The sequence below is a fragment of the Anopheles nili genome, chromosome 3 (assembly GCF_943737925.1).
Source record: "Anopheles nili chromosome 3, idAnoNiliSN_F5_01, whole genome shotgun sequence".
NCBI classification, from domain to species: Eukaryota; Metazoa; Arthropoda; class Insecta; order Diptera; family Culicidae; genus Anopheles; species Anopheles nili.
The window spans coordinates 57,826,558-57,849,208 of NC_071292.1; the positions used below are offsets into that span (position 1 = coordinate 57,826,558).

Consider the following 22,651-nt stretch of genomic DNA (forward strand, 5'->3'; position numbering starts at 1 on the left):
AAATCGAAAAAGAAAAATAAATAAAATGAAACACACGCGCAGCGCGGAGGGATGACGTTAGGATGGATTCATTTGCGTCAAATTGTAAGGATTCATAAGGTATGGATTGAAACTAAAACGCAGGCATAATAACCATCACAGAAAGGGCTCTCGAATCCCCGCCCAGGACATGAGCCGGGAAGTGATGGCGCGATGATTGAATGAGAGAAAAACAGGAAATAAAAACGCCAACGAGACCACTGGTGATAACGAAACTGCAACAAACTGTTATGCAATGCGGAAGCGGAACAGTACAATTTGCAACCATTTTTACAACGCAATACAACAAGCACAGTACAGAACGACGCGAAACGAAAGCGATACCATGGAAGTCCCTGGAAGTATGTACAAAGTTTGGTGGGGTTTTTCTCGCGCAAAGAAAGCGCCACGGTAGCGGTTTCTTATGAAAGTTCTTTGTGACGAAAGGGAAGCATGTCACGGTCAGGCGCTCCATTCTTCGCGAAAAAGCTGACGGTCGCAGCCTCCACGTGGGATCACGGGCTGGCAGAAGCTCTTTCTTCCAGCTTGAAGCAAGAGAAAGTAAGAGAGAGAGAGAGAACGATTGTAGAAAAAAAAAACGCCCCCAAAAAGAGCAAGCAAGCTTGAAAAAAGGGCACCGCTCCAGCCGACCTCGGTTGGCCTGAAGTAGATCTACGTGACACGGAAATAATGGAAATAAAAGCCCGGACAGAAGGTCCGGTCGGGGTGCCGGCGGCCGGAGACAAGTTGCCCGTCTGTTGATCCTTCAGCCAGCTCGAACGAGCTGCCTTACCGAGGGCAGGACACCGAGAGTGATAGTTTCCTTTCGTTATAACTTCATCGCATTTGCATATGGTGACAATTACGATGGGGCTCGCCCCCGAAAGCACGAACCCTAGTTGTCCTGGCACACTTCCGCCTGCATGCTCACCGAACAACGGAATGCTCAAGTCCGCGCAGCTGCACGACCGGAAACGGATGCGAGCTGTCGGCTGGAATAAAATAGCGGCGCAACACTAAAAGACTACAACCGTACACATGTTAACTGGCGCGCAGTCACCAGCGAAACGACCGAACAGACCAAATGCCCAGGAGTGTGTGGAGGCGTTGCTCTAAAAGTGCATCGGACACGGCACGTTCTATTCGCGTATTCCGGCACCTCGAGACGAGAGGTTACAGAAGGCAGTGCAGAGCGGCTCGAGAGCGGCAGCTGAGTACTGCGCTCTGACGTGATAATTTACAGAACAGCATAATTTATGGCACAAGGTGAGCAGCGTATCCCTGCGCGTGGAAGTGGATGATGGTAGCCATTTCTCCATTACTACGTGTACGACCAACGAAACTTAATGATACAACTCTAACACGTGTTCGGTTCCAAAGGACAAATGACAATTTACAGCATTGGTTGAGTTTTTCAGACATTTTACCAAACGCAATCTAGAGCAGTCTAGGACAGAGGTGTATTATATAAACTAGAGCTTGAAGAAAACGAGTTGCTAGAAGCGCGAAAACGTAAACCAAACTCAGCAACTAACGCGACAGACTAAGAGCAGAGAGTTCAATCAAATTGCTTTCAAAACGAAATAAAAAAAATATATCTTCACAAAAACACCCAGTTTGAACGTGAGAAGTTGAAGCAGAACCGCCAACGAAACAGACTGGCGAAAGGATCCGCTTCAAAACTAGCGATAATTGTGATAAAATTCAACACAAAAGCAATCAGGGTGTTTGTTGCGATCAAAACCTTTCTTTTAAAAACCACCAGGGGGTTGCAATTCCAAAACCAAATGCAAGCGACTCTGTTTTGGCAAAATTCGTATCACAAAAAAAAACCGCGTGGCCTCTCCGGGAGCTATAGAGAAGATTCTTTGGAGCCAGCTTCCAGGAGAGACCCGCAAGAGTCAAATAAACACACGTACACGTACGAAAACGGGTAGAGTAAATTAGTTTCGCTAAACGATTCTACAGAATGAAAAACACAAGCGCTAATAACGTTTAAATAGAAATCGAAACGGAAACAAGTTTCAAAAATCGAGTAAAAGAAAACCACAACTCCGTACGCTAATTGAATGAGAAAGAGCATCCAATCGATATATATATGCACAGTGTTATGCTAGGTGTTGTTTTTTTTTGGTTTTGTTACTTTGTAATGATTTCTCTACCGAAAGAAAAACGTAAAACGAGGGCCAAACTTGAGCGCCCCGAAAGAGAGATAGAGAGACAGAGAAAGAAAAGGAAGGAGGAAAACACTTACGCGGAACTCGACGAGGCGGCCAGTTTTTCTGCAGCCTCCAGCTTTGATCTGCCGGCCGGCCGGTGAATTCGAGGATTCGAATGGGGGATTGGAAAATCAGAACGAGGGCAACGAGGTATCGCCCGGTTTTAGTTTAGTTGGTTCGAATAATTTGGTTCGGTTTTTTTTTTCGCAAGCAGCGATGGGTTGCAGTCAACAGACGAATCACAAACGAAAGTAAACAAAATATCGAGTTCGAAGAACGAGAGTGGACAGAAGTAAGAAAAAGTAGAAAGAAAAACGAGCTCGTTAGCGCAAACGAGCCGGCGGGGGCGATCCTAAGGAGACGTCCCATGAACACTGCGTGCTACAAACTAGTGTCTAGCTACCGCGATCGTTCGACCGACTCGGGTTCGATTTCGACTTGACACTACAGGCTCTAATCTACGCGTTCGAGAAAGACGAGTCTCATGGGCAGATGGTTGGTACAGCTTGCCTGGCCACGCTAGGGCGAAGAGCTTTCGCTTGATGACCAACCCCATTCGCTACTGTATTTTTTTCTCTTCGAGGTGGAGCTTTGCAAGCCTAACGCTACCAAAGATGCCAACCTACACACGATGCTGATGAGAAGACGAGAAGCGAGCAAAGACAAGAGAGCACAAGATGCCAAAGAGCGAGCGAGAAACAAATTGGTAGACAGACTAAAAATGTTCCAAGTGAAAAATGTAACAAAAACGAGCGAATAAAAACCTACGAGAATGGGAGATAAGAAAAAAGATACGAGCAAGCTCGAAATATAATTCAATAAGACATTCACCGAGGCAATCGCGATGCTCTACGCAACACGGACGTCATATTTCTAGTGAGTTTGAAACAGGAGGAAAAAAAGTCCTCCACTACTGATAAGCTTTCGATTTTCATCCGCTCTTTAAATGAAAATATACTGCACGTGGCTACGGCGGCGCTTAATTAATCAAACTAGACAAAGAGCGGTTCGACCTTCGCAACCACGCAAGGTCACGGAGATGCACCGGAGTACGACAAAAGAGTACGGTGTAAAATGTAAAAAAGAACAATCACATTTCTACGTCAGCATGCAAATAGGAACGGAGTGAAGATGGACAGACACAGCGTGAAGCGATAAGAGACAAGGACCTGCACTTCACCAGCGTCGGCAGCCGTCTTTTGATAGCTATTCACGCCGAACTCTGTTTTGCATTCGCCATTTTCCCTTGAAATCTCCCACGGCACTTCATCAAAGTAGCCCGTGCTTTCGTTTTCCCGCTTATTTCCAGCAGCAGGCATTCTTTACCATCGCAACGCGAACATAGCAACGTGCAAGTGCATTCCTCGTGGTGCACTTTCCGGGGCGTGATAATGGAACCCAGCGTCACAAACGTGCACCGTGGGATCGCATTTCCACGGCAACTGGCCAGCTCCGGTGCGAGCGCATCACGGAGCGCAGGCGATGCAGTTTTATGCAACAGTTTGTCGCCCGGTTCGCCGACACCCGGCCACTTAATGGTCCCATTTTGATGTTCTATAATTAAAGCGCCGTTTCGTTGCCGTTCGGCCCGTGCGAAAGTGGGTGCACTTTGGCGTAATGAATGTTCGTCCTTCTCGCTCGGGTCGCGTTTTGTTCACCCCGTGTCGGTCGGAATGTGTTACGCGGCGCTATTATTACTGTTATTATGTCTGCAGATTAATTTGTAACGCCGTGGTGTCGCAACTTCAAACCAACCCCGCGCGATCTAACGGGTGGGTGCACGCGTGTTCCACATTCTGGTGCCCAGTTTGCTTCTGTCCAAGCGCAGAAGGAAGCATTTTATTTTCAGTCCGACCTTCGGACCAAACAATAAACACCGCATCCGAGAAGACACGAATGAATCACGGTGCGTCTTATTTTTATCCCACCTGCTTACGGTCGAACATTTTTCCTTCATTACACATTTAATCGGAAGCCATTCAAGTGGTTTTATTAGTCACTGAAATTAAAATGAAAAAAAAACCCGACCGCACAAAAGCATCGTTTAGTGCTTGCCCGCCATTACAGCGGTTAGCATAATGCATTCCGGCTGATTAAGCAGCGACCATAATTATCATCGATGCAGCCACTGGAACGTGCGGTCTCCGAAAAGGGCAACAAAAAGCATCCTTCCAACGAGCGCTGACAGGCCGTTCGCGTGCTGGCAAACGCTCGAAACCGAACCGAAGGAGAAAGACAAACAAAGCCAGACCCAAAACACACGGAACAAAAAAAAAATCGACCGACCGACCAACCGAGGCTAGCAGAAGTTTTTGGCCGAGCCGACGAAAAGCGCCACCCCATTACGTTTGGCTTCGTCTATTTTACTGGCACTCACTTAAGCGGTGTCTGGTGAATTTCGAAGGAGCAGAAAAAAAAAACCAACGCCCCACCCGCAATCGGTGGACGGGCCGGTTTGTTTGAATTGTTTTAAATGCTCCCGAGAAACTCCACCGTAATAAAGTCAGCGAGCGTGAAACGATGATGGACCGCAAAACCGTCGCCGAAAATCTTCGCTGCCGAAAGACGGTGGTCCGTTTGTTTTTTTTTTCATTCGTTTCTTCGCTCGTCCTCGACCCAGCTGCGACTGATGAGGCGAAACGATGACGGCGTACAAATTATCCTTCCCCCGGCGTGGTGCCGGTTTCGGGCTGGCCGCGCCATCAAGCGCATCTCATTATGATGCAATTACAGCGCCGCTCGGGATCGGCTTCGAAGGCGGCCCGAATCCTCGGCCGAGGCTAACGAACCACTTTAGCAAATTGAAGCGGAAACGATCAAATAATGCCGCTGACAGACACAAACTGACGCAAAGTGTTGACGATTGTGGCGATGCCCACGGTGACGACGGTGCAGTACGCCATTGTGTGCCGTTGCAACGCGCGCGTGCCATTTTCATACCCTTTCGCCAGTGCTATTGTGTCCGGGGTGGGTGGCTTTTTTTCGTTTGTTCGGTTGGTTTGGTTTGTGCTCTCAAGCGCTTTATAATTTTTGCTGTTGTTGTTTGATTGCTTTCCCGCGCACTTTCGGGCAGCGTAATGTATCGCGCAGCTGGCCACCGATCTAGTTGAAATGTAAATAGACGAACTGGCACGACTGGCACGGCATAATAAATTCCAGCTTCCGGCCGGGTCGCGCACTTCCCGCCTTACGATGGCTGTGGCGGTGCATTACTAAACAGGGACCATTAATTTAATGCCAACGAACACATTAAGCTCGCTGGTGGCTCTCCGCAGCGCATGCACTGTCTTGCATCGATGCCGGCACGGAAGGGAATCGATTGCATCGCCGTAAAAAGCAGCCGGCACAATTTATGTCCCTTTTTTCTTTTCATTTTCTCTCCCTAGCGATCCCGGCAACTGCAAAGTTATTTCCGAGCCGGTGCATGAAGGCACTACGAAGGCACTAGGCGCATACGAAAGACCACAGGATGGCGCAAACGAGTGAAGCGGAAAATTCATCACGCATCAAACCCGGCTGCCGGGCGTTGGGCGAATGGGTGGGAAAAACTCAATTCAAGTTTTCACACATGCCCTGGCAAGCACGTGCCAGGGATGGGAAGTTTATTGCCGGGACGAGTGCCGGCGTCAAAGGAGCGATCTAGTCACGCCTTTGGGGAATAAAAGAAGCAAGTGAAAATGTGGGAAAACCTCGAGTTCGGTAAATTCAATTAAAAACCACCCAGCACCCTTCTGCGGGTTGAACGTGTTTTCACGTCCTGTACTCGACATTGGAGCGCTGCAGGAAACATTCACCGTTGGCGAGAACGCTTGCATTACCATGATTGTCGTTATCGTTCGCATGGATCGGTCGAGTGGTTTCGGACCAAAAATGACACCTAAATGCATTTACAATCAATATTGCAAGCGGTGCATCGAGAACACGCACACCCGCGGCAGCAGATCTGTTGCTTTGTGTAGCTTTTGAGCTTTTGTATTCATTAACCATTCAAGGGAAATGAAAGCCTCTCCCGGCATATTCCTTGTTTCTTTGTTAGTGCAATGCGAGTTGACCTTGAAATCGTATTTTTAAACAACGCACATCGAGCTTTTCAGTCTCCCGTGTATTTTACCAACTAAGGACGGCATACACGCGTTCTGAGGATTCTTTAATTTAGTAATTTGTTTTTATTTTCCTATTTATCGACCCCCATGGGAGCTTCCGCTTGAACCCAGCAGCAAGCAAGCTTTCGCCACGAGGATAAAACGACATCCGGATTGACGGAAACCCTCCAATATGATACATCGTTCTGAACGCTCCTTCCGGAGAGCGTCAGCTTCCCACCGCGAGGCGGAAATTCAATTCGCCATTCACCCACCGTACGCCACCGGAAGTTGACAAGCATCTGTTTCTGGGTGCGCCCCCCTGGTGGAGAAACCAGCGAACACGACGGATGGTCACGCTCGGCTGCAAATCACATCATCTTGACGATCGGCCCCCACCTCGTCGGATGTGTCTCTGGCTTCCCCCAGTGGCACCGTACACCCGGAAGGAAATGCCCCCCCCCCCCCCACACCGGAAGCCACCGCCGTCTGCCACAGAGCGGGGCAAAATAATTTCCCACTAATTACGTATTTCCAAATTAGATTGCGTATCACGCCGTCGGAGCGCCTGGGCATCCGCGGGGCAATCACGCATGCCACGTCGGATAGACAGCTCGCCTAATAGACCCACCCGGGGATAATGTGTGTGTGTGTGTGTGTGGGTGGGGAATTTTCGCGGACACTGACGCAACCCGACACACTCGGAAGCTTGCTTTCACAGCTTTGCGGGTGCAGAAAAAAAACCCTCCACAAGGTTCGCGAGTGTTTCGTTTTCGTTCATTCGCACCAATCAATACCCGCGCAAAGGGTCACCACGCGATGCCCGCTGTTTGAGGCAGTTTTGTGTGTCGTTTTTCCGGGCTTTTCTTTCTCCACTCTCCCCCCTTCCCCCCCTCTCTCTCTCCCTGTCCCGAAAATTGGGTTGCTCATTGGAATGGGCTCAATTATTCAGTGGCAGACGCCCGGGCACCGGGGACCGGCTGTCGAAAGCAATCAAAACATTATCAGGCGCTGTTGTTGCGCTCCGTTGGCTTGCGTTATGATGAACATAATTTACCATCGGACCGTGCCTGTTGTCAGTGCCCCTTTGTGACCCTTCGGACTCTCCTGCTTACCTCATCCCACTTACCCTAACCCGCGATTGGAAAACGAGGCGTGCCCGGGATTTGGAACCGATTTCCATTTTTCCGTGCGCTTCCCTTCGGTCCAGCAGCACTCCCACACCAGGCGAAGTTATGGCACTGGAAATCTTGAATGAAAAATTGATTGAAATTCCTCATCGCTTCGCAACCTGCCCTGGGGTAGGTAGGGCGGCACTCAAATGGGTCAGCGAGCAGGGAAGCGAACCGTTCCTTAGTTTTGCGAAATCACCAAACAGCAAAACAAAAAAAGAAAGATAGAAATAAACGAGTGCGCGCGCCCTGTTCGACCGTGCGACGGATTATGGAAGCAAAACGGGGAAAACAAATGAATAAGTAAATATTTTGCTTGCCACGCGCTACGATCGAAGGAGCAGCCCGAAAGCGCACCAGCTATCGCCAGCGCAAACCCGGGTGGGTGGGACCGTGTGGGCGGGTTCGGTTCCTTGCCGTATCCCACGCGTGTGCCCTTCGTATCGGGAAGCTGCCACCACCGGTTGGTTTGTTTGCGTAGTAACGATCCTTTGTTTGGGCACCAGGCAGCCAAGCAGCGGTCCCGCAGAACGGTTCTCGCCCTTGCCGGCGGGGGCCCGTACCAGCTTAGCGCCCTTTAATGGGGCAGGAATCAAAATAAACGCATTATCGATGCGCAATCTGTAGCGGTCGGTAGCGCGAGTGAAAACGAGCCGACAGACAGCTAAATCAGGGGCCGCCTTGTTTGTTCAGACTGTTGATAAAACAAGGGGAAGCAAACGTGGGACGCTTTCGCACGTATTAAACCATCGCTAGAAGCAAAGTGAGAGAGAGGGAGAGAGAAATAAAAAAGCTCCACGGGCAGGATGCGGCTCCGTCGGGCTCGTTTAAAGTTTTCGAGCAAAAGTTGATCAATCACCTCCGTGAGCGTGTATGGTGAGCCCCGTTTTGGGGGCTCGTTCGAAAGTGCCATTACAATTTATTTCAGTAGCAAATATGATCGCTCACACGGTGGTACAGTTTTATATCTTTTCTTTGTCTCACCAGTCTAGTTCACCAGTTGGCCCAAGACATGACAAAAACACCCAAAAGCCATTTCGCGGGTGCGGGAAAATCGGCTGCGAAAAGTTTCACACACTGCGAACGAGGATCACTTTGGACGCTGTCGCAAATGGGAGTTAGCCGCGATTGAGTGCTCGTCGTTACCGAGTGCAGAGAGGGCAAAACTTTCCGACTACCATTTACACAATTTACACACATCCCACAAAGTCCCTTCTGCCACGACTCGACACGGTTGAGTACGTGCTACGTAAGCCACACAATCGTTCTTTAAACTTTCCGCCCTTTCGGAAATGGCTTGGAATGGGGCATCCGTTCGTTTGCGGAGCGGTATGCAGAAATTTTCCCGCACGTAAGCGCAAACGAACCGAAACTGGGCACGCGAAAAGCGAACCCGGTCCCGGAATCCCTGCTGCCAATATTGGTTTTCTGCTGAGCCATCGATCGCGATTCTCGGGTCGTAAAACAGAAGACGAAACGTCCACGTAGGGAAAAGTTCCCTCTCAACCGACAACACCGACGGTTTCTGGCTCCCGGCAGGGAGACCAGACGCATTCATAATTCAATCCGGAGGCGTGATTGACATGTTAAACCGTGGTGCTGATGTTTCTGCTTGCCTCGGCACAAAAGCTGAACCATTTCCGCACCGGAGTTGGTGTGGAAAAATGTCCAGCTTCTGATGGCCAGCCGGGCCCACGCAAAGCGTTCCCGCAAACAGGCTCCGGGGAATACATCGGCGGGAGAGCTGCCAATGTGCGCGCGGTAATCACGTCATTCGATGCAGCTGATTTGTGATGGGCTCGGATGGTGCCAAATGCAAGCATTTCAGTGTGTGTGTGTGTGGCTCCGGTGGTGCTGATTGACGTATGACAGATGGCCGTGACGGGTGCGTACTAGCACGCCAGGGAGCGAGTCCCTTTGAAGGCGTGCCAAGTGCGTGTCAATCGAGCCCACTTCCGGGCGGCTGACCATGTCTCTCGTCCTTGGCGAGGTAATCGTTCGAAAGCACTCAGTGTCGATCATATCAAACCCGTACATCGCTTACGTGAATCCCGTTTTACGAGTGTGCATTGAATTCTTGTACGATTTAATGCATCATATTGTTACAACATTGCAACAGACACCGATCAGGGCATACGACATAAACACGACAGACAACACAGGCACATAGAGAAGACGTACAGCATATCAAGGAAGTGAGAGAAGAAAGATCGCCATTCATCGATTCAGCAAAGGATTAAGATCAACAGATACAAAGAAAAACATGAGCACAAAATAGAAAGAAAAGGTAACATAGATAAGAGCGAAGAAAGTAAAGGGAAAGATAAAAGTTCATTCAACATCAGCCGAGTAGGTGAAGTAGAGAGGAAAAAGAGAAAGAGAGAGAGAGTGATAAAAAGGATAACGGTGCTGGAGTAATAAAAGAAAGTCACAACTTCTACTTCCGACCAGTGCAAAGCTAAATCGAACCGATGAAATTTCGAGGGAAATATACGACAGTACTTTACAAAATGGGAAACCGCACGGAAACAGAACGAAAGAAACATCAACATTCGAGATACGGTAGAAGAAAAAAAAAGAGAGAGAGAGAGAGAGTGACACACACACACGCACAGCGCACACACAGCAATCCAGATACGGGACAGAATACACAGTCCGCACAATCGTTCCGCAAGGCACGTCATACGTAGCAAGTACATCGCTATAAAACAGTACACGGAAAGGCAAGGAAGGCTGATAGGACGTACGTGTCCCACCATTGGCGACACACGCGGACACACATTCACAACACAGAGGTAGGGGGCTTAACACTTGACAAGGGGAGACCAACCTTTCCGTGGCACTGGGGCACCTTCTGGCCAGAAGGTAAATCTTTTGACCACGAAAGCTTTCAATATACAGAGAATAATGGGAGTTCGTTCGTGAATGCAGTTCCATATTGGCGTGGGCGGGAGAGATGGGGGGGAGGAAATAATATTGGCAGCATAGCATGTGTGGAGGAGAGGGGGGGGGGTTGGTAGAAACGGAACACCGGAACCAGGAGGTGGCAGTGCGAGGGAGAAGCGAATGCAAGGATCATTTCAGAAGCGGTACGTTAATTCAGCTCGAGATCGAAGATCAGCCGATGGATAAGGCTTAACTTATCGTCGGTTTGGTTCGGGCATTTTAACCCCAGCGTTGTGGAAAAAGCAATTTTCCTGATCGAAGAGTCAGCCACCATGATAATGAAGAGAGAAAAAAAAAAGCTCTCCCCCAACAAATCCGATTTGGTAAAATCCGTGAGTAACCCGCGGCCTGGCACAAAGCGGCTCGATGGGGATGCAAAACGATGCAAAAAAAAAGGCCCGAGCCGATTGTAATGCTGTTACGAAACATCGCAAGCACTGCCAGCGCCCGCCAGCAAGCAATATCGAACAACGAGCTTTCCCCTGTGGGTGAGTGGGTGAGCGGGCGTGGAACCGGTCGATGGGGAAAAGCAATAATATCGCTAATTAATGGCATCCGGCATCGGGTATGGCCGGCGGCGTGCAATTCCGCTGACACTAACCTAATCAACAATCGATTCGCTACGATGATGGACGCAGCCAATTGGACGTTTGGACGCGAAGAAGAAGCACCCCGAAAGCCCTCCGGCGTGAGTGTAACTCAATCGGTGCTCGTCAGGCAGAAGGGCAGAAGCACAAAAGCCGGAGCCACTGCTCCTAATGACGGCTTGATGCACGGTCCGGCATCCTGCTGCGGCATCCGAGCGGCTGGCTGGCTTGCTGGCGATCGATCGACACGGGAAAAGGATACTAACCCAACACTGCAAGGGAATACTTTAATTGATAGCAACCCGAAGCACCCCGAAGCGTGCTCGAGCCGCTCGTTGGCGTGTGGAAAACAATGGCGACGAGCATTCTTGGAAAGTGGGGGCCGATGGAAGCTTTTACTGCGCTTCGAGAAAACGCTCGCTTTTTGTGGCTCGGGTAACCACGGAGCGAGCCCATTTTTCGACATTACCCGTCACCTTGGGGCCAAGCGATGGCGTTTGACGGAGTCAGCCAGTCTTTTAAGGGTCGATCGATGGTGCAGCGAAAGGAGCGAGCTGGAAAACCTATGCAGAGCGTAGGGTGGGAAACATCTTAAGACAGGAAAATCGATGGGAACCCTCCCATCGGCTGTTTACCTTTGGGGATGGGAACTTTTTTTTTCCCTGGCTTTTACCAAGAAACGAGGAAATGTGGCACTCGAAAAACTTACATCTAATGGGTGGGTGGGTGTAGTTTCGGGACCTTTTTACGTGCGGTATGGTTTTCAGATGCTACTCAATCGTTTTCCGTTACGCTCTAACGACTGCTGGTACCGACAAACGCGGTACCGAAAGAATGCAAATAACAACTTGGGGGAAACTTGGAACGTGATAGAGAAAAACAGGAGCAACAGAGAGAGAGAGAGAGAGAGAAAGAGAGAGATAGAGAGAAAGTGTAAATGAAAAAGATATACGTAAGGAGAGAATGTGAGAAAGAGAGCGAGAAAGAGCGAAGTAATTCTGGGGGAGAATAAAGTTAACGAAAACAGAAAAAAGAAAACCAGAGTCAAGATCAAAACACTGAACCCAAGAAGAACAAGTAGAGCAATATAATGGAAGGAGCAAAAAACAACACGATCGCAAAAACGAAGTTACCTATGGATATTCAAGCTTTCAAGGAGCATATCCCAGTAATCAGTTCTATGTAGATATGTGAAACAAACGAGAGAGAGAGAGAAAGAGAGAGAGAGATAAACAAATACACGTATAAATCATAATCATAGTTGGCTATGGCGTGAGGGCGGTCGAAGAGGGCATTCGGAAGAGCGAATGTGGGCGGCGGAAGTGAAGCAGTTTTGGAGGCTTATTTTTGTTCGACAAAGTTTTTTGTTTTTTTTTGTTTCGGTTTTGCGGTTTGTTTTCCTTCGTCGGTGATGCGAACACTGGCTCGGGGCAGGCTAATTTGTAGAGGTGAAAATGAACATAAATGCCGGCGGGTGGTAATGAAGATCGGAAAAATTTGTAACAGAACAAAACTCGGCCCGATGGAGGCGCCTGGTGGCGCACTCGGAATTGCCTGCTCGAGAGGTGTTTCTATGATTTCATCGGCAAGCTGGGTGGTGATAGAGCTAATAACCCACCCAAACGGAGAAGTAGCACTGAAAGCTGATGATGCGCGTTCATAAACATCGGAACGGGCTTGAAAAGCAACGCAAAATGGGAGCATAAATGATGCACCATGGAGTGTCTTGTGGAGCGTAGGTGGAAAAACTGTCACAAGGAAAGAAACATATGCACACTCATGGAACATGTAATGGGCACGGAATAAAACGAACAAAACTGAAACGTAAAAAATAAGAGAAAGAGGATGAGAGAGTGAGAGAGAAAGAGACAAAGAGACAACGAACGATTTTTAATCAACACGACGAGACATCGGGAGCAATCGAGCGGGAAACGAAACACATCGAAACAATAAAGGAATGAAACGGTAAGGCAGCCATTACGCATATGTACAGACGCGAGTGAGAGGATGTGACGAGTCGACAACGAACGTAAGAGACAAAAAAGAAAACACATAAACAGTACGGCACGGGCAGACGGAAATCAAGAAGAACGGAACGGGTTGGAACAAGAAAACAACGAAAAATGTACAAACGAGCGGGCACACGACGATCAGATCAGAGTTGGGAAACGGAGCGTGTAAGAAGAATGAGAAACGAACAGCAAAACAGGAGAGCATGAAAACATACATTCCAAAGAGCACGGAAGTGGTCTCCTCCCTCGCCCACATGGCGTTGGGTCAATGTCAGAGGAGGGAAACCGAAAGGGTGCAAGCAAGCAGGTAGGCAAGTAGGGCCACGTTCCCTTCTTAAAGGTGGCCCCTTAAAGGCTCGGCTCGGTTTCCGAAGCCAGCCGCAACAGAACAGGCAGTGATAAGCGCACCGATCGAAGGGCAATGAAAGGACGAATCCCCCCACGGGGTTGAAAAAGGGGGCTGGACGTGGGAAGCAAATGGACGGAAACGGTGAGGCTTGAACGGCTTGAAATGGGGCGCACGCGAGAAGGCGCGCTAGGCGCGATCGATGAATAAATGAAAAACAGTCGCGAATAGCGAGCCGTTTCGCAGCCCAGCGTGTGGCTTATGAGATGCACGGTAGCGGAATATGTTGCTGAATAATGGCACAAAAGGAGTGGGGCTGTAACGGGGTGGCGAGGGGCGAGGGTGGCAGGTGATGAAGTACTGAGTTCCCGAAGAGCCAGTGCTTGAAGGGAGACCCCAACCCGCACGGGTGGGTGGACTATGCGAAATAAGGGAAAAATTGGCACACGTGGCAGCTTTCGGTGCTTTTCGTGGTGCTTATGGCGGAGAATAGGGATCATGTGCGATACTCATCAGGTGCATGGCATCGAAGTGGAGTGGATGGAGAGAGAGAGAAACAGAGAGAAAGAGAGAGAGATAAATAGAGAAATACAGCGAGATAGAAAAGGAACAGCAAGAGCCGGACTGGGCTGGGATAGGTGGACGAACGGACGAACGGACGTACGGACGGACGGACGGACAGTCAGGCAAGACATAGGCAGGCATAGGTTGGGCAGGCAGAGAAAGAAAGAGAGAGAGAGGGTGATGGAGCTTAATCATGCACAACCGGAAACGGAAAGTACTTACGATGGCGGGGGCGACGGTAGAGGTACTTGGTGAATTTTCCACGTCGCCTCGGACATCGAGTGTTCGTCGGCGGCGTAGCATCTCCAGAGCGACTGTATCAGCGTCGCGGCCGGTTGCCGTCGCCGGATCATGTGCTTTTGGCGCTGCTGCTGTTGGACCTTCAGCGCAAACCCACTGCCAAGGATGCCCTGTTGAGTGTGAGAATAAGAGCAAGAGAGGTACAATTAGGGTCCGAAGCACACAACACGTGAGATGATGAAATGAGCGCCGTTCCTTGTTGCGTCGTGGCACATAAATAATCACAATTGCATCGACCGTCTGCTGCACCGAGATTAATGCCCCGGGGTCCGGGAGACCCTGCTAATGTTATTAGATTTCCTTCACATCGCATTACCCGTGCCATGGAGCGCTTGTCTCGAGCGACGCCTGGAGGAAGCCTTTTTTGAGCCCCGTTGGCCCTCAACGGCTGATTCTTTTGCGCCATCACCCATCATAAAATAGACCTGCTCACTCGCTCCGTGTCCACGTGATGGCACATTCGGGTGGCTCCGGCATTCCGGAAACAAAGTGAAACACTTTCGCCCGTCAGATCGCGCTAAGTGAGGGGAACTTTCACACAATAATTGGCATAAATTGTACCCCACCCAGAAGCCTCTCGGGTTTTCGGTCGGAAACATGGGCCTCAACTCGCAGCTCAGAAGAATAAGAAAGCCCACCCGTCCACGCAGAAGAAGGTCAGCAGTAGCAGCAGCAGCAGCTGCAGAATTTATAGGCGCTTTGGCAAGTGAAGGAGTTGAAGCGGGCAAGCCCCGAAGCCTTCGAGAATGTCGAGTGAAGCACGCCTCGTCGAGTGAAGCAGCCACTTGGCACATGAGCGAGGGTCAACTGTGACGTGCTTTAAAAATATTATACACTTGGGAGGCTGGCTCGTTGGCTCGTTGGCCGTGGCTCCGTTGCCCTGCGATGGCGAAAAGCGAAGACCCCACCGTGGCTCGGGGAAGCACAAAGATCATGAACTTCCCGGTAACCGGAAGGTAAGTTCTCCTTCACCTCAAGCGGCACAACTTTCGACGTGCCGGTGTCGCACCCGGGATCGTCACCCTCCAATCGCAAGACCGGCACGGTGCAATGTGCGCACGTGCTTAAAAGTTGCTCTCCAAGCAGCGCGGGTTTTATGTGCCAAGTTTCGTCGGTAAGTTATTTATTTAGTTGTTGTTTTTTTTTATTTATATTTTGCGTCACCCACGCCCGTGTGGCAAACGATCGCGTGGCGGACGAATAGTTTTTGAAGGGGCGCGAAATTCGTTCCTACCCGAAGTCGGATTCCAGAACCAACCCGGGGCTTCCGGCGCTCGTGGTGATGAGAACTTTTCCTAGGTTTCCGAGAAGCCCGAGAGGCCCCCCGGTGGGACAGAAATCACTCATTTTTCAGATTGCTTCTAATTGAATTTACGGCCTCCAACGGCACCTCGGAAGTGGTCCGTGTGTCGTAATAATATTTCATTTCTACGTCCCAACGTCTTGCTCAATCTGCCGGATCTGGGCACGTGGTGTGGGAGGCAAATTTTAGAAACCCTCCAACTGACAGCCGCACCAAGTTTGGCACAAGATTGCGATTTTAAGACGACCGTTCGCTCGGGACGCCCCGGAACGAAAACAACCGCAAGTTTTCCGAGCTCATCGGGGCTTTGCAATTTACGGTTTGTGTTCGTTTTTTCTTCTTCTTATTTCATTTTTTATTGTTTCATTCCGTTTGTAGGTCATCGGTCCTGCCCGTTGGATGTTGGACGTTGAAAAGAAGCGCTTGGGGAGGTCCCCCGAGGTCTGATTTATGCTTGCCCTCGAAAGGCACGCACTTCCTTCGTTGCCCCACTCACGGGAGCTGTCCCTTATAAATCTCCGCCAGCTTAACGGTCCCGGACAGCGAGGGAAAACCCGGAACGCCACAACGGAGGCAGCCAGGAAGCCGAGACATTGCAAAGTAAAATTAATAGCCCCGATCAGCTATTAGCAGCAGTCCGGAGTGGTCCGATGGTCCAATCCTTTTGCCAGTGTTTGTCCTATTTCTCGACCAGCCTCGATTTACCCGAGACAAACGGCCAGGTGGCCCACCGTCTGCCTGCCGAGGTGTAATAGGGAAAATTAATAAATAAACACTTACCGCGGGTAGCGCGAAGAAGGAAATGCCTAGCAGGGCGCAAAACGATGCTATAATTTTGCCTTGCCACGTCTCCGGGACCATATCGCCGTAGCCGACCGTGCACAGCGTTATCTGCGTTCGAGGATGATGAAGAACGAGAAAGAAAGAGAAAGAGAGAGAGAGAAAAACAGAGAGATACGACGGGCACGTACCGAAGAGAAAAGCGATTAAAAAAGATAAATAAAATGGCGCTGCGTTAACGCTTTTCACATTAGAAACGTAGCGCCGCGGCTCGAAGAATGGGGCCAACATATTTATATATTGAATAAATTAAACGCATGTGTTTCTTGGGCCGAGGATTCTTGTTTTTTTTTTGTTGCTTTTTGGCCCCTTTTTTCGGTGGAAAAATGGGCCACCGTGAGGAAACAAGCATCCCGCAGGAGGCAATTTCCCAGTCCAGCCGCAGGCGCGGTTCACGCACGCACTCCCGTGGCAATATTTTAGAATTTAATTTGCTTTCGCTGAATATTGAAAACGGCTCGCGATGGAAAGGGAACACATTCCGTGGCGGGCGCGTGCAAGGATACTCACCACACCCCACCACAATGCTTGAGCAAAGTTGCTGAACTTAGTTTCCTTCACATCCTTCTCCATTAGATACACTAAAAACGAGGCAAAAATAAGGCCCAGAAACCCTATATACAAGGTTGTAATTAATTCCTGCGGAAGAAACGAGAACGAGAAAAGAAACAAGAAGAAGATGATTAGTTTGCGAAACAGGCAATATGTGTGGGCGCGTGTGTATGTGTGATAGTGCGGGTGGGAGCGCTCATGGAGGTAAAAGCGATTATGTGCAAAAGTCCTTCGCTGGAACAGGAAATTAAATGAGTCCAAGGATAATGCGGTTTGCAATGGTGACCAGGCGGGCTTTCGCGTGGCGGGTGTATGTGTGCACGTGTGTATGTGGGAAAGGATTTGAGGATATCGTAAAATTGGAATTAGCCTCGATATTAGCCGGCAGCTCCGATAGCTAGCACCCACATGCATGTGTGCATGTATGTGTATGTGTGTGTGTGTGGGTAAGTGTGGTATCAGGTCCGATCGGATCTTAAACCACCGCCTCCGCACGGGGAGTTCGCTCCCCCGATGGACACGTGACCGTTGCGGCACACGTGGACCGGCTTGGGCTGCGGAAAATTAATCTACTACGAACAAGAACCCCTTGGGCAAGGTTGGAATATTAAACGGGCCGTGGTCGAAAGCCCGCACCGTGGAAAGGTCGCTTCTCGCAAGGTATTCGCAGGCACCCGGCATAGGATGGAAAGTATCGAATGCGAGCGTACCGGTGCTGGGCGGTTGGAATCTGGTTTTCCGGTAGGAAATTTCATTGCCTACCATTTCGAGCGAGAACGAAATTGGGTTCCACTCGAAAGGGGGGAACGACATTCCTGAGACGTTGTCAAACATTCGCAACATTCGGTACGGTTCATATTTCGAGCTCATCCTCAGGCTCGTGTTTGAGCGTTCGAGCGGCTTGGTATTTAAATTGAATTCATTTCCTTAACCGAGTGCGAACGTTCGGAAGAGGGTGGCCACAAAGCATCGCTCACGTCTTTTAATGGTGATGGAGGGTTCGTTTTTTTTTCTCTCTCTCTCTATTAAGCGTATATCGCCTTCGTGGTTGTGCATCTTCGGTACCTCACGGTAGTGGCGTTATTAATGAACCCGTTATGAAAAAAATCCAGTTAAATTGATATTTCCTCACCGATCATTCGTTGACAACGGGTGCATTTTAAATTCCCACCGAAGCATCGCACTAATTGCAGCTCGCACGACCTCCCATTCAATTTATTATCCAATTTGCCAGTCGCCTATCAGCGATGGTGCTCTGTTCCCGGCGAACGCGATTTTAAACCCTCTTGATCGCCATCACGGTGCCATCCGCATTTATCTAAATTAGCAAACGAAATAATCACCGCCATCGACATCGCTACTGCGACCGATGCCACCGGGATCGTTATCTTTAGCCGGTGAATCTCGCTTCATTGTCCGGCGCCACGTCAATTGAATCTACCCGAAAGGCGGCGGAATTAAAGCGAACCGCATTAAAGCCATGCAACACCCGCCGGCTTGTTCGTATCTTAATTGGCATCGGCCATTTGGTTTAATAAAAATTCACCCTCCTTCCCAGTGGATTGCTGATCGCGGAAATGGCAGGAAATGTGTGCATTTTTTCAATTTTCCACACCCAGTGCGTCATTTGAACGCACCGTACGATCAAGAAGTGGAACGTTTAAATTCACGATGATTGATAACGCATGGGAGGAGTGTGGGATTATCATTGAGAGAGAGACCCGGAGAGAGAGAGAGAGAAAGCAAAAAGGGCTGTCTTTTTTCCCATCACCTCTCATCGTCGACTTTTTATTCCATGCACCACGAGTGACAGGTGGAATGCAAAATTAAATCGCAAAATGACGAAAACATAGCCCGTTCGCATCCAGAGAAAAATGGTCATTCCCTTTTCCGGGCAGCTCGAAATAAATAGCATATGATGGCTTACTGCCCCGCCTTTCCATTGCACCGTGGCTGCCTTCAACTACTCATCCGGTACGGAATGGAACGCAAATGAAACAAAACGGTAAAACAAATTGTAAAAAATAACTCGCAACTCCCACGCCCAACGCTGAAGTGAAGTTTCGAATTGGCATCTCTTCGCGCGCGCGTGCTAGCTTCCACGGGAAACGGTGTGCGCGTCCCGCGTATTTGCGGGATTATTAATTGGAATTTAATCCTTCAGATTGTTCTGCCGCGGCGGACGAAATAGTTTGTGGTTTCGCATCCAGCCATCCACGCCAACGTCCTGCACCGGATGCCGATAAAAGCAAACGCAACGAGCACACCGGACACTAATCCGATTCCGCAAGCGCTAGTAGCAACATAAATTTTCACTGCACAGCAGGCGGTGCCGTTGCTGCAAGGGTTGCTGCGATAAAACCCACCAACAGAGAGCATCCTTCCGGTGAAAGGCTTCCAATAGCTCCCCAAGAGTCCACGTCCACGAAACAGAGAAAAGGAGCTACAAAAAAAAGCCAGCACATACGGTTGTATCTCTGTTCGGCCGGAAATCGGGAAAATCGTCGAAAACACAGCAAACATGGGGCTTCCATGGCGATTTTCCATACCAACGCAATCATTCTTCATTAATTTCGCTTTGTTTAGTAGCTCAGCAACCTCCCAAGCACGAGTTGTCCGACCGCAACGAGGACCAAACAGAAGTGTGTAAACGGTTCCAGGCCCAGCCCGAGAGCCCAGCACCGGGAATGGAAACAATTATGGAAGTTAAATGAAATATTGTTACACTTTTTCCCTCTGCCACTCCACCGTTGGCGGTATCTATGCGGCTCCGGAATCGGAAAACCGGATTATCAGTGGCACGGAAAACAAGCAAATGTATTTGCAATTAAGCGAAGCTCTCCCGGTTTCTCTCTGCTCTACGGGTCTTAAACCTGGGGAAAACCAGCCCACTACAGCAGTGCTTTGGCCTCGGAACGCTCGGAATGGAAATCAAACAGGGTTTGTGAAGCCAACAGGTAAGCGAACCGGACGGGTTCTGGACGATGCGCCCGGGTGCACTAATGCACACGCCATTACCTTAATGAACTCGCGCAGCATATGGCACGTGTGGGGTGGCGAGTTATTTTGCCAACTTTTCCCGCCCTGTGACTGCATTTCCGCGCAGCTTATTGCGCGTGTAATTGAATACGCTACGTGCCTGATTTCGGTTGTCGTTATTGAGTTAAACTGTCCTACGGCTACGGGGACGTTCAAATCGAGCCGATGCGATTGAACCGTGGTGCGATCGAATCCGTGTTCCATGGTCGAAATTTAAGGACCACCGTTAAATCCCGTCCTTCCAGTAGCAGTGGCACGAACTCTCATATTTATAGCTCTCGATTTTGGTTTGCCCTCTTTAAAAAGAATAGAAGGGGAATTTTCCATTTTTGCGGTTTAAAAGCTATAACTTTTTTACGATAATTGATACGACTATAACATAAATTTTCCATCATGGCAAATCCCAAGCATATTATTCATATCTTTTTTTCGGGCCTCTTCAACCCTCGTAACCCGTTCGCCTTCGCCTTTTGAGCGGGCTAAATAAGGCCCACTAAATTCCCACCAAAGGTCGAACCCGAGGTCCGCCGTTTTCCCTGACCAGCACGCTGGATGGACGCTAGCGGCCGTTTATGAGCCGAGCCCTGCAATGATATTTTCATACCGATGGCGACCACATTTCGAGTGATAGCATCGCAACAAAACCTGCGCCCCCACGCGGCCCCTGGATTTAATGGGCGCATAAATCAGAAGGGTTGTGAAATTAAATGATTCCAGCATCGTGTATATCCTTCCTTCTTCTTCCCGGGGGTTGGTTTGTTCGTTATCCGTTCTTCCTGTATGGGATTGGTGATTTTTTGCAGGGTTGTCCTATGTTAAGAGCAGTTGTAGTCACGCTGGCCAACCGAAATGGGGGCCCGGCGTCAATGACATGCTGTTTTGTTTTTTCGGACATGGAAACTTTTTCCCGCAAGACCATCCCGCCCATGGGAAGCGATCGTTATTTAAACTACAGTACCACAGGGGACTACCCATGACTCGGCTTCCGAGCCGTCCCGCTAATTGCTTGTGTCGGAACTTCGGAGAAACGAGAAGTTCTTCTTCGCCTGAGGACACAGCACCGTGTACCAACATTGCGAGCCTTTCTGGTAGACGCGACCATCTTAAGCGCACCGGATCGGGATGAGTAAAAGCTTCCGTTTGGTTGGGGTTTTGTTCTCGTGGTGCAAAACTTTCACCACCGGCGGTGAGTCCGAGTTCGCCTCACTTACGAGTGCCGACATCGCACTCGGTTGTCTGCTCGGACCGGCGTAACATGATGAATGGGCACTTTGTGCGTGTGCGTGTAAGCTCACGCGTATCCCACGCAACCATTAGGCGTGTCGTGAAAAACGGTCGACCCCTTTTGCGGTGCGCGCAAAATGCTCGCCCTTCCGCAACCGGATAAACGAGCGGGAAATGTCACCGCGTCGATGGAGGCGCCTGGTGGCGCTCGCTGCTCGCTAACACCGATCATTAATAATTTTCACCGAAGTGGAAACGCCTCCCCCTGGGCCAGCCGGTGCAGGCACAACACCGCACGTTAAATTATGCACGATTATTGTTATTACGGTGCAAATTGTTGTGGCACTTTCCGTCCGGGCAGCAGCAGCGAATCGGGTTGACGATCTTGCCACACGTCACGGTGGCAGCTGCCTCGCAAACAACGTGTTCTTCCGCGTGAAAAGCGCGTGGGCACACGTGGGCAGTACAACTGAACAAATATCGACAACCTCCTGGCCCGCCCGGGAGATTATATTCGTTCGTTCAATCAGCCGATGACAGATAGAACCACGAGCAAAGAATAGATGGATGGGCAACGGACGGATCGCAAATGTGACGCTCATGCTCATGAGCGGTAAATAAGGCGAACAGTCATGTCTTCCAGCTGAGTGCGCTTTCCACTTACCGGCCGCTGTGACTGGGCGAGTATGCTCCTCCCACGAGAGATTGTGCGCCATCATCTTCGACCGGTCTCGAATACCACCCGTGCCTAGAGGTCGGTTCATGGCCGACAACACCCGGAACCGATCAACAAATCGCAACCTCGCCCGAATCCTGACCATTACGACTCGCCAAAATCGGCTCACCATGTGGCATGTGATCTCCGAAGCTCGCAATCTTTTCTTTTGATTCCGGGTACCTTTCGCTTGCCCTGGCTTTGAAGTAAGGGCGCGGAAAACCCGCGTGGGTGATCGAGGTCAGACCATCGGAAAATCGAAAATCCCTGCCAACCGTACAGCCGCCCTGGGGCGGAAAACTTCCGACCCACTTCGGGTAGGCCAAATCACCCCCGCGGTCCATTCGCAAGGTCGCACGGAAACGACGTCAACGGAAACGGCTCCATAGTCCGGGCAGTAAATGGCGGTGGGCATGAATCTTGAAACGGTGGTCCCGTAGCCATCCGTGCGTGCAATCGTCCCACAATCGACCGCACGGGTTGCGGGACACTTTGTGTTGGTTGGGTCCGGGCCAGGTCCGAACCGTACACAAAACACACGGTTCACTTGCCAGTTGCCCGGTTCGCCCAATAAACAGCGATAAATGGGAAAATCGGGAAAACCCCACGTCCTTCCTACGAGAAACGTTCGCATTCACGCCACCCCACCGGCAGTTGGTGTTAAGGGTCGTTTCAAAAGGACACAGCAGAAAAGGGCCCAATGGAGCAGGAGGAGCAGAAAAAATCGAACCC

General features: G+C 50.0%; 1 protein-coding gene across 1 annotated transcript in view; it reads right to left on the minus strand.

Moving 5' to 3' along the window:
* The window catches only part of LOC128724130 (potassium voltage-gated channel subfamily KQT member 5-like), an 85,816-nt gene that overhangs the window by 56,519 nt on the left and 6,646 nt on the right, over nucleotides 1-22,651 (minus strand). Inside the window, exons 5-8 of the mRNA XM_053817895.1 lie at nucleotides 16,900-17,028; nucleotides 16,330-16,440; nucleotides 14,169-14,356; nucleotides 2,273-2,320 (exon numbers count right to left, since the gene is read on the minus strand). Coding sequence (XP_053673870.1) covers nucleotides 2,273-2,320; nucleotides 14,169-14,356; nucleotides 16,330-16,440; nucleotides 16,900-17,028 — 476 coding nt within the window. The remainder of the gene's footprint in view (nucleotides 1-2,272; nucleotides 2,321-14,168; nucleotides 14,357-16,329; nucleotides 16,441-16,899; nucleotides 17,029-22,651) is intronic.